The sequence below is a fragment of the Bufo bufo genome, chromosome 2 (genome assembly GCF_905171765.1).
Source record: "Bufo bufo chromosome 2, aBufBuf1.1, whole genome shotgun sequence".
Taxonomy (NCBI): domain Eukaryota; kingdom Metazoa; phylum Chordata; class Amphibia; order Anura; family Bufonidae; genus Bufo; species Bufo bufo.
In genome coordinates, this window is record NC_053390.1 from 299,975,455 (window position 1) to 299,987,664 (window position 12,210).

At 42.6% G+C, this 12,210-nt stretch overlaps 1 protein-coding gene across 7 annotated transcripts in view; it reads left to right on the forward strand.

Annotated features, from left to right (window-relative positions):
* Positions 1–12,210, forward strand: part of LOC120988982 (immunoglobulin superfamily member 1-like) — a 597,232-nt gene that overhangs the window by 567,567 nt on the left and 17,455 nt on the right. For all 7 annotated transcript variants that reach the window (XM_040416807.1, XM_040416808.1, XM_040416809.1 and 4 more), the window contains 2 exons: positions 3,622–3,906; positions 5,297–5,578. In XM_040416807.1, the coding sequence (XP_040272741.1) occupies positions 3,622–3,906; positions 5,297–5,578 (567 nt within the window). The remainder of the gene's footprint in view (positions 1–3,621; positions 3,907–5,296; positions 5,579–12,210) is intronic.

Below are 12,210 nucleotides of genomic sequence, written 5' to 3' on the forward strand. Positions count from 1 at the left end.
GCTTCATTGTGAACAGACCAAAAGCGATCGGCTGGATAATTTTGCATAGAAATTAATTAAATTAATTTTCTTTGTGATCATCTAAGGTGATCATTAAAGCCTACTGGGCCAACAATGGGCCCACACTGCAGAATCATTGTTTTCTTGGTCACTTAACTGTCACTGAACTACCTCAGCACGACCATAGGCTTTGAAAAAAAAACATCGCCTGCAATCTCCCAAATGTGCGCACGAGCACAGTCATCACTACACCAAGATTGACGCATAGAGGTATAAAATTTATGTCATGAGTGTGTCAACTATTGACAACTCTTTGCGGTTGTCTAAAATCTATTCCATACATGTCCCTTGATAGGGGACGTAACAGGGATTAAACTGATAGGAATAGTACTACTTAACATACCACTCATATTGGGATTGCATAGTACATTGCACGGCATTTTCCATCTCCCCGTTCCTAAAATCGATGCCATATACACGTCCCCTGATAGGGGACGTAACAGGGATTAAACTGATAAGAATAGAACAACATAACACACCACAACTATCTGGCGGCACATTAGATTGCACGCGCAGTGCCCCAAATTTGAAGTAGGAGGACCGACCAAGCATCTTTTTCCATCTCCCCGTTCCTAAAATCAATGCCATATACACGTCCCCTGATAGGGGACGTAACAGGGATTAAACTGATAAGAATAGAACAACATAACACACCACAACTATCTGGCGGCACATTAGATTGCACGCGCAGTGCCCCAAATTTGAAGTAGGAGGACCGACCAAGCATCTTTTTCCATCTCCCCGTTCCTAAAATCGATGCCATATACACGTCCCCTGATAGGGGGCGTAGCAGGGATTAAACTGATAAGAATAGAACAACATAACACACCACAACTACTGTATCTGGCGGCACATTAGATTGCACGCGCAGTGCCCCAAATTTGAAGTAGGAGGACCAACCAAGCATCTTTTTCCATCTCCCCATTCCTAAAATCAATGCCATATACACGTTCCCTGATAGGGGACGTAACAGGGATTAAACTGATAAGAATAGAACAACATAACACACCACAACTATCTGGCGGCACATTAGATTGCACGCGCAGTGCCCCAAATTTGAAGTAGGAGGACCGACCAAGCATCTTTTTCCATCTCCCCATTCCTAAAATCGATGCCATATACACGTCCACTGATAGGGGAGGTAACAGGGATTAAACTGATAAGAATAGAACAACATAACACACCACAACTATCTGGCGGCACATTAGATTGCACGCGCAGTGCCCCAAATTTGAAGTAGGAGGACCGACCAAGCATCTTTTTCCATCTCCCCGTTCCTAAAATCAATGCCATATACACGTCCCCTGATAGGGGACGTAACAGGGATTAAACTGATAAGAATAGAACAACATAACACACCACAACTATCTGGCGGCACATTAGATTGCACGCGCAGTGCCCCAAATTTGAAGTAGGAGGACCGACCAAGCATCTTTTTCCATCTCCCCGTTCCTAAAATCAATGCCATATACACGTCCCCTGATAGGGGACGTAACAGGGATTAACACCTTATAATAACGCAGAGAGAGGCAATGCAGAGAGAGGAGTCTGAAGAAGAGGAGTCAGAGGAGGAAGGTGGCTTTGAGGAGGTGGAAGACCAAACACAGCAGGCGTCCCAGGGGGCTTGTTGTCACCTTTCGGGGACCCTTGGTGTTGTACGTGGCTGGGTGGAGGAAGAGACCTTCAATGACATCAGTGAGGACAAGGACTGGGACATGGCTAGCTTGGTATCCAACCTTGTGCAAATGGGGAGTTTGCGGTTGTGCAAATGGACTGTTTGCGGTTGTTTGCGGTGCGTTAAACAGGGAGCTTGGTCTGTCACTGTGAAGCAGGCGTAACCGTTACACTACCTGACCGATACAACATCATACCTGATGTTTTAAACCACGTTATTCCAAACAATTTAGTAATGTTAGGTGATTTATGCCCTTTATGGATTAAAACCTGACTCTGCGTCAACTACGTAATTTTCCATGGGAGTTTTGCCATGGATCCCCCTCCGGCATGCCACAGTCCAGGTGTTAGTCCCCTTGAAACAACTTTTCCATCACTATTGTGGCCAGAAAGAGTCCCTGTGGGTTTTAAAATTCGCCTGCCTATTGAAGTCTATGGCGGTTCGCCCGGTTCGCGAACATTTGTGAAAATTCGCGTTCGCCTTTCGCAAACGGAAAATTTTATGTTCGTGACATCTCTAATGATAACCAAGGCCTATAGAGTCTTAGATGTAGCTTTTGTTTTTTTGCAATTTGACCTTGGGGCGTCCACTCCTGGGAAGATTGTCAGCTGTCTTGAATGTTTTTCACTTGAGAATAATTTTTTCTCATTGTAGAATGAGGGATGTCACAGTTTTGTTGGAAATGGTCTTATAACCCTTCTCAGATATATGTCCATCCCTATGCTAAAATGTGCACGTCTTCTAAAAAATTATAACAGGGACAGTCTGGGTCAGAGGAACAGTCTATACTCACACTTCTTCCAGCATTTCCATTCATAATGAGCCGCCTGCCTCAGAGGATCTGACTGCAGCCACCGCCCACCCAGGCTAGAACTTTGGATAAGAGAGTGGTGGCATCAAGAGCAAGGAACCAGCGCACATAAGGCAAGTGCAGTATTTGCTTGGAGGAGGAGGCTGTCACTCAGTTATGTGACACGTGACCTCTCTCTCCCTCTCTCCTTGTAGCACAGTGCAGCACCCACCGTGCAGCACTGGGGGCAGGTGGGCACAATGTGCTTTCATAAATGAATGGTGGCAATGTACTGTTTGTGTTGATAGTTTGGGTGGCTATGGACACCTCTGAGGCATCGGGCCCTGGATGGCCTCCCTAAACGTCCATATTATGATCCGCCAATGGTTGTATCTCTTGTCAGTAGTGTTGTGGAGGTGTAAAGGTAATTGAAATTGTTCTTGCTAATGATTGGCTTTTCGCACTCATAAATGTCTATATATACTGTGCCTTACTAACTGTACCCAATGCTTATCAACTTTTTCCGATCTGATGAATTGGGGCTACCTAAAATGTCCAGGTCTTTCTGGTACACCCATAGAGACATAGACTTCAGGAATGTTTTGGTGTCTTTTATGTATATATTTGTTGTTGGTTTCATTCATTGTATTAAAGTTTTTTTTTCCAGGATATAAATACTGATGATATCCTGAAGATAGGAGATCAATATTTGATTGGTGGGGTCCAACTCCCAGAATTCCCACTGATCAGTTTTTGGTAGGGGTTGAAGCACTCGAGCGAGCTATGCAACCTCTTCCTCGACCTTTGACATCATGTCCACTGGTCACACAGGCTTTGTGCAGCTATGTCCTATTCATATGAATGGGATTCAGCTACAATACCAAGCATGACAACGATACCACAGGTGATTGTTGCAACCCCATCCATCTGATATTAATGACTTATCCTGAGGATTGGTCATCAAGATTTAAGTTTTAAAAAACCCTTGGAAATTCTACTCCTACATTGAGAATTTTGTTGGTTTTCATACGGGCACATAACCCATGTGAAAAATATGCTTCCATTAACCAGTTTTCTAATCTAAATCTTTTTACAGAACGTCCAGCTACTCCAATATTAGTGATTGAACCCAAGAGGAATGTCTTTGTTGTAAATGAATTATTGGTAATACGCTGTCGCTTACCAAGAGGACAAAGTGCCGAGGGAATCGCCCTCTACCAAGATGGGAGAATACTCTATGAGGCAGATAATTTGGGAGTTTTATCTCTCGCAAATACTGAAAGGCGACACACTGGAAACTATACTTGTGACTATAGGACTAATATATCAGGACGTATAGTGAACGCTCATCTCAGCAACCAAGAGACTTTGGTTGTGATAGGTACTGTTAATATGTTAACCATTTCAGTGCAATTCCCTAGGTCATTCTGTAGCATACTACATTATAATGCATCAAAACAGAGTAGAAAAAAAGATTATTTTATGTTCCCTTATTCGAGGATGGCACAGTAAAAGAGGTTGAGACAGCAATGTTCAGTGGAACAAAAGTTTATGAATGGGGCACAAAGCTTAATGACAAACAGTGGCACTTAGCTTGGTTATTACAGACTCAAGCAGGCACACAACATAGAGGTTACAAGTAATGGCACTCACCTTGATAGTTTCAGTCTCTAGTGGGCACACAACTTGGTGGTTATAGTGTGTACTGGGTATACAGTTACAGTCTCACAGTATTTGATACACATAGGCCTATCTTGAGGTTGGCACCATTTTAGTCTCTGGTCTTACTTGCCAGCAGGGGTGACACAGTTTACACCCTCCCTCAGTAACAAAAAATGCTGGAAGTGCTCCAAAACCACTTGCAGGACACACAGGGCCCTCCTTTGTTAGGGAGCACTTACCATGGCAGACCCAAAAATTAAATACACTACACTGATTCAGTATCAAGATACTAGACATGGTCCACAACCTCTCACAGGGTTCTCAGAAATCACTGCTGTTTTGGTGACGTCAGCGTCAAAATGTAGAGCAGCAAGGAGTCAGTTCAAGTGCACTAGAGTGTAAAAGTGTGGGCCAATCCTCTAATCAGCTTATATGGAAGCATCCCTTTACAGGCTTCAAACTAAAGACCAACATAAACCTGCTATTAGTAGCCAAAGGGGAAGGCACACATGACAGATGTCATTTCTGTAGCCGTAAGGTCTGTAGTTTTCATACTGTTCATTGTCTAAACTGAGAATTTTTGTTAATGACAGCATAATAACAGGGTTCTATTCAAACAGTTCAATATACACTGGTGTAGCTCCAGAGTGTCGATAACCCCCATTCACATTTCTCTGACACTTTCATTACTCACCTCTGACATTTGGAAAGCTTACAGTATGTCTGTTTTCAGTAGGAATTAGTTTTGCTCTCAAACTGCACAAAAGCATCAGTTTATTGCACTATAAGTGATGAAGTGACATTTATACTTCTGCATGGTTAAGGGTAAATTAATTTCATCTATCTTGTTTTGATGCAGGTTTTTTAAGCCAAAATCCTAAGTAACTATTGTATCAGACCAGTTTTGTCCTCTATATGTTGCCTCCTTTTTTATTCACTTCTGACTTTGGCTCAAAAAATGTAACAACAGGTTTCCTTTTCACATCACATCCACAGTTTTTTCTTTTCCGGGAAGTTCAATGTCTTATTAGATCGTGTTGAGTGATATTTGTTGCATTGTAACCCAAATCTAATTGCAAATATCATACAATGTTTTTTGCATTTTTCAGATCTGCCTCCTACTCCAATTTTAAGGTATGCGAAGAACCTCCAGAATCAAAGCAGTCAAGTAGAGATTGTGTGTGAGATACCAAATCCTCCCTTCTTCACCTTAATCCATGGATATCGTTTGTATCGAAATGGAGGGGAAATTTCAAGTAATGAAGCTAATCAGTTTGTCATTAACTACAATCTGGAATTTGATGGATGCTACTTCTGCCGAAGTTTTGTGAATGTATTAGGAGAGGAGATCTTATCACGTAAGAGTGTGGAGGTCTTCTTGACATTAGAAGGTGAGCTACCTTTAATATATATATATATACATACAAGCAGAAGGACCCGGTTTTGCATGGGTATATTTCATCTATTTCATTTAATGTTTGTGTGTGTTGTTAAAAGATATTGATAGTATCCCCCCATAACGTGACCTCTACAGCACCTCGCCCCTTTAACAGTGACCTCCACAACACCCCACCCCTTAACACTGACCCCCCACAGTGCCCCACCCCTTTAACTTTGACCTTCACAGCAGCCTGCCCCTTTAACAGTGAGTTCCACAGCACTCCAACCCCTTGACAGTGACCTTCACAGGGGCCCACCCTCTTAACAGTGAACTCTACAGCACCCCGCCTCTTAACAGTGACCTCCATAGGGGACAGTCCACTTAACTGTGACCTCCACCATTCCCTGCCCCCTTAACAGAGACCTCCACAGCACCTACCCTTTTAACAGTGACTGCCATAGTACCCCGCTCCCTTAACCGCCTCACGTCCGCCCATAGGATATAAACGTCCTATGGGTGGACGTCTATTTCTGACAGCACGTTTTAAAACGTCCTGTCAGAAATAGCAGCTGCACGCTAATCGTGCAGCTGCTGATCGGGTTGCCCGCTGTCAGTGACAGCAGGGCAACCCAGAGATAAGGCAGGGACAGTGCCCAGGTGTCCCTGCCTTCATGATCGCTGCAGACACAGCGCTCACCGAGCGCTGTGTCTGCAGAGCAGGAAGCGCTGTGCGCTTCCTGTTCCGGCCCGGCGGTCATGTGACCGCCGGGACCGGAGAGTGCAGGGGCTGTGTGAGGTCTCTCAGAGACCTCGATCAGCCCTGCTGTGAGGCTGTACAGCGCAGGATTGCTGCTGTACAGCCTCTATAGGGGTGCATTTCCACTGTAACTGGGGCTACTATGTCAGCCCCAGTTACAGGAGAAATCAACAGTGAAAAAAAAAAAAAAAGTGAAGTAAATGTCCCCCAGAGGTCTTGTATGACCTTATGGGGGACGAAAAGTGTAAAATAAAATAAAAATAAAATAAAGTGTTGAAAAAATAAAATAAAAAAAAGGTTCACATGTAAAAAAAAAAAAAAATCCCAAGTAAGGAATAAAAAAATAAAAAAAAAATAGAAAAAATAAAATAAAATAGACATATTTAGTATTGCCGCGTCCGTAAAAACCAGCTCTATAAAAATATCACATGACCTAACCCCTCGGGTGAACACCGTAAAAAATAAATAAAAAAACTGTGTCAAAACAAGCAATTTTTGTCACCTTGCATCACAAAAGGTGCAACACCAAGTGATCAAAAACGCGTATGTCCCACAAAATGGTACCAATAAAACCGTCACCTCATCCCGCAAAAAATGAGCCCCTACATAAGAAAATCTCTCAAAAAATAAAAAAAACTATAGCTCTTAGAACATGGAGACACTAAAACATCATTTTTTTGGTTTCAAAAATGCTATTATTGTGTTAAAGTGAAACAAATAAAAAAAAGTATACATATTAGGTATTGCCGCGTCCGTAAAAACCAGCTCTATAAAAATATCACATGACCTAACCCCTCGGGTGAACACCGTAAAAAATAAATAAAAAAAACTGTGTCAAAACAAGCAATTTTTGTCACCTTGCATCACAAAAGGTGCAACACCAAGTGATCAAAAACGCGTATGTCCCACAAAATAGTACCAATAAAACCGTCACCTCATCCCGCAAAAAATGAGCCCCTACATAAGAAAATCTCTCAAAAAATAAAAAAACTATAGCTCTCAGAACATGGACACATTAAAACATAATTTTTTGGTTTCAAAAATGCTATTATTGTGTAAAACTTTAATAAATGAGAAAAAGTATACATATTAGGTATCGCCACGTCCATAACAATCTGCTCTATAAAAATGTCACTTGACTGAACCCCTCAGGTGAACGCTGTAAAAATAAATAAATAGAAACTGTGCTAAAACAACCAATTTTTTGGTCACCTTGCCCCATAAAGTGTTATAATGAATGATCAAAAAATCATATGTACCCAAAAATAGTACTAATAAAACTGGCACCTTATCCCCTAGTTTCCAAAATGGGGTCACTTCTTGGGAGTTTCTACTGTAAGGGTGCATCAGGGGGCTTCAAATGGGACATGGCATCTAAAAACCATGTGGAGTTCCTTTCCTTCTGCGCCCTGCCGTGTGCCCATACAGCAGTTTACGACCACATGTGGGGTGTTTCTGTAAACCGCAGAATCTGGGTAATAAATATTGAGTTTTGTTTGGCTGTTAACCATCGATGTGTTAAAGAAAAAAATTGATTAAAATGGAAAATCTGCCAAAAAAGTGAAATTTAAAAATTTGATCTCCATTTTCCTTTAATTCTTGTGGAACGCCTAAAGGGTTAACAAAGTTTGTAAAATCGGTTTTGAATACCTTGAGGGGTGTAGTTTCTACAATGGGGTCATTTATGGGGGTATCCACTATGTAGGCCCCACAAAGTGACTTCAGACCTGAACTGGTCCTTATAAAGTGGGTTTTGGCAATTTTCTTACAAATTTGAAGAATTGCTTCTAAACTTCTAAGCCTTCTAACGTCCTAAAAAAATAAAATGACATTTCCAAAATGATGCCAACATAAAGTAGACATATGGGAAATGTTAAATAATAACTATTTTATGAGGTATCACTTTCTGTTTTGAAAGCAGAGAAATTGAAATTTAGAAAATTGCGAATTTTTCAAATTTTGGGGTAAATTTGGGATTTTTTCATAAATAAAGGTGAAATATTTTGACTCAAATTTATGACTATCATGAAGTACAATGTGTCACGAGAAAACAATCTCTGAATGACTTGGATAAATAAAGGTGTTCCAAAGTTATTACCACATAAAGTGAGATATGTCAGTTTTGCAAAATTTGGCCTGGTCAGGAAGGGGGCAAAGGGCCCTGATGGGAAGTGGTTAACCGTGACCTCACAGTACCCTGCTGCCTTAACAGTGAACTCCACAGCAGCTGCCCCTTTAATAGTGGCCTCTACAGTCCCCTGCCCCCCTAACAGTGACTTCCACAGTGCCCGCCCCTTTAACAGTGACCTCCACACCCAGTTGCCAATCGTCCAATCGATTCCTTTTCTTACGGGGCATTATTGTCTTTAATTGGCAGTATATAAAAGCTCACAGAATTAGTATACCCTTAAGGTCATGTGAGTTACATTAGCCTCTACAACAATGTTGGATAAGCGTTGCAGTTGAAATCATATTAACTCACACATAAGCTGTCTTATACTAAGTGTTGGGTATATAAAGAAAATGCTTTATATATGTATTTAAAAAAAATTAACGGATCAAAATAAAAATTATGCAAATGATCTTGATCCGCAAGGTGGACATATATACACCTCCAAGAGTTCGATCGAGAGCCTAATTATTTTGTGCAATCAGTAAAACAGGGTACAAGCTTCTGTGCAAAAATATAAATGGTTTATTATACAATAGTTTAAAATACAATAAAAAATTTATCAATGTAAATTTCAATAATATATAATGATATGCAGTACCCAGAATTCGCCACTATATGGTGCCAACAAAACCCTACTCAACCAACACAAGAATATTATGCAATACGGCTTTAAAATTGTGAGAGATATAAAATCAATAGATTATGCGCAAAAACTCAATCAAGAAAATGACAGATACGAGCCCTTGCTCTGCCCAAAATTATGACCAATCTCAGATAATGTGCCAGGGGGAGAGAAACAGAACTGGATCGCACATCCACAATGCTATGCTTTGATCTCACTCGCTTATCAGCGCTATATTAAAGTGTACAGCCCCCCATACTGCATGCTGTACAAGAGGCATTAGTGTACATTTTGATCAAAAGGCATAAGCCCATTCACCACGCCAAGGTCGCCTCTTTGAGTGGGACCTACTCTGACAAAAAGGCGCAGCGCAGTGTGGTGACAAAGCGGCACTGCCCTGGTAAGCAGCGGGACCCAGGAATCAAACAGCAACCCTGCTGTCTGACAAAGCCACCCATGGCACTGGGTCCCACCAACCCACCAGAACAGCACCACAAAAACAAAGGTCACCACGCAGTACTGCACCATGTGAACAGTTGTCTAGCACAACATGTCCATTGCTATCAGGAGCTACAGGTCAATGACCACTATATGCAGACTTGTGTGATTAAAACCACCTGTGCCGAATGGGAGGAGTGCCGATACCAGTAATAAAGATAGACCATTAATATGCCAGGGGGAGAGAAACAGAACTGGATCGCACATCCACAATGCTATGCTTTGATCTAACTCGCTTATCAGCGCTATATTAAAGTGTACAGCCCCCCATACTGCATGCTGTACAAGAGGCATTAGTGTACATTTTGATCAAAAGGCATAAGCCCACTCACCACGCCAAGGTCGCCTCTTTGAGTGGGACCTACTCTGACAAAAAGGCGCAGCGCAGTGCGGTGACAAAGCAGCACTGCCCTGGTAAGCAGCGGGACCCAGGAGTCAAACTGTGTGGATGTGGATCCATTGTGGATGTGCGATCCAGTTCTGTTTCTCTCCCCCTGGCAATCTCAGATAATGGTAGTATTACAAAAAAACTTATAAATTATTGGCTTGATATTAAACTAGGGACTATAAAGATTCCCAAAAGAGAGTTTCCCCAATATTATCCCCTTTATTCGGTTATATGCATCGTAACTGAAAACAGCGAAAATATTGATGTAGCAACTAACGTTACACATCCGCCAATGAGCGGGTATCTGGCTAAGTATCAAGACAATTAATTTAGATCAATACTACATAAAACAGAAATATACATTACCCAAGGGTCAAGTGATGTGCAGAGGCTTGGGGCAGTCAGCTCTCAAGAGTTTTTCCGATAATCCAAATCTTTCTCCAGAGATCTTCCTTTCTTTCTTTGTTTTTTTTTCTCTTTCTGTCCTATTTTTTCTCTTTTTGGTATCTGGTTTCTTAACCCAAAACTTATCAGATGAACAAACCTTCCTAGTTTGGAACTTTCCAATCATTGTTGGATAGGCGTGTGCATTGATAAGGAATGTGATGTCATAATACTACCCAGAATGCACTTTTGCTACTGGTGTAGTAGCATCATACTTACCTGCTGCGCTGTCTGTGTCCGGCCGGGAGCTCCTCCTACTGGTAAGTGACAGGTCTGTCACTAAGTGACAGGTCTGTCACTTACCAGTAGGAGGAGCTCCCGGCCGGTCACAGACAGCGCAGCAGGTAAGTATGATGCTTCTAATATTGTAATATTGCTAAGTAACCATGGCAACCAGGCCTGCAGTAGCGTCCTGGTTGCCATGGTTACCGATCGGAGCCCCAGCGATTAAACTGGGACTCTGATCGGAACTCTCCGCTGCCACCAATGATTGGGGGGGAGAGGGGAGGCCGCACACTGGCCACCAATGATATTAACACAATAGAGGGGGGGCCGGCCGCACACTGTGCCACCAATGATAATACAATAGAGGGAGGGGGGTCGGGGAAGGCCGCACACTGGCCACCAATGATATTAAAATAGAGGGGGGGCCGGGGGGGCCGCACACTGGCCACCAATGATAATACAATAAAGGGAGGGAGGGGGGGTCGGGGGAGGCCGCACACTGGCCACCAATGATATTACAATAGAGGGAGGGGGGGGTCTGCCCCTTCCTGCCTGGCAGCACCTGATCTCTTACAGGGGGCTAAGATACGCACAATTAACCCCTCAGGTGTGTAACCTGAGGGGTTAATTGTGCGGATCACAGCCCCCTGTAAGAGATTGGGTGCTGCCAGGCAGCAGGGGGCAGTCATGTACCCAGTTCGTAGTATATTCTAACTAGAAGCGTCCCCATCACTATGGGAACGCCTCTGTGTTAGAATATACTGTCGGATTTGAGTTTTCACTTCGTGAAAACTCAGCTCTGAAAAAGCTTTTATGCAGACGGATCTTCGGATCCGTCTGCATGAAAGTAGGCTACGGCCACGGACCACGGACACGGATGCCAATCTTGTGTGCATCCGTGTTTTTTCACGGGCCCATTGACTTGAATGGGTCCGTGAACCGTTGGCCGTGAAAAAAATAGGACAGGTCCTATTTTTTTCACGGCCAGGGAACACGGATCACGGATGCGGCTGCCAAACGGTGCATTTTCCGATTTTTCCACGGACCCTTTGTAAGTCAATGGGTCCGTGAAAAAAAACGGAAAACGGCACAACGGCCACGGGTGCACACAACGGTCGTGTGCAGGAGGCCTAAACAATACAATGAAGCCTCTAAATCTGCAGGTGCCGTGTATCTTCTAACTGTCTAAATGTATAATATATTGTTACAATAACACTAGCTCTTTGAACGGCACAGTAATCTTCCCATGGACTTACTTCAGCCTACATGAAAATCCATACAAAATAGTAAATATAAATCAAAATTGCTCTTAAAGGTAATGAATACTCACTATAACTAGAAGAAGTAGATATAACTGTTTACACTCATGAAAAGGCACAACATAAGAATGTTCTTCGTTGCCTATAGCAACCAATCAGAGCTCATATTAATGACCTTTAGCAAAATAGAAGCTGAGCTGTGATTGGTTGTTATATGCAACCTGATAAATATCCAGGCTAACTGCCACAACAGCCAACATACAATGGCTCCTGTAG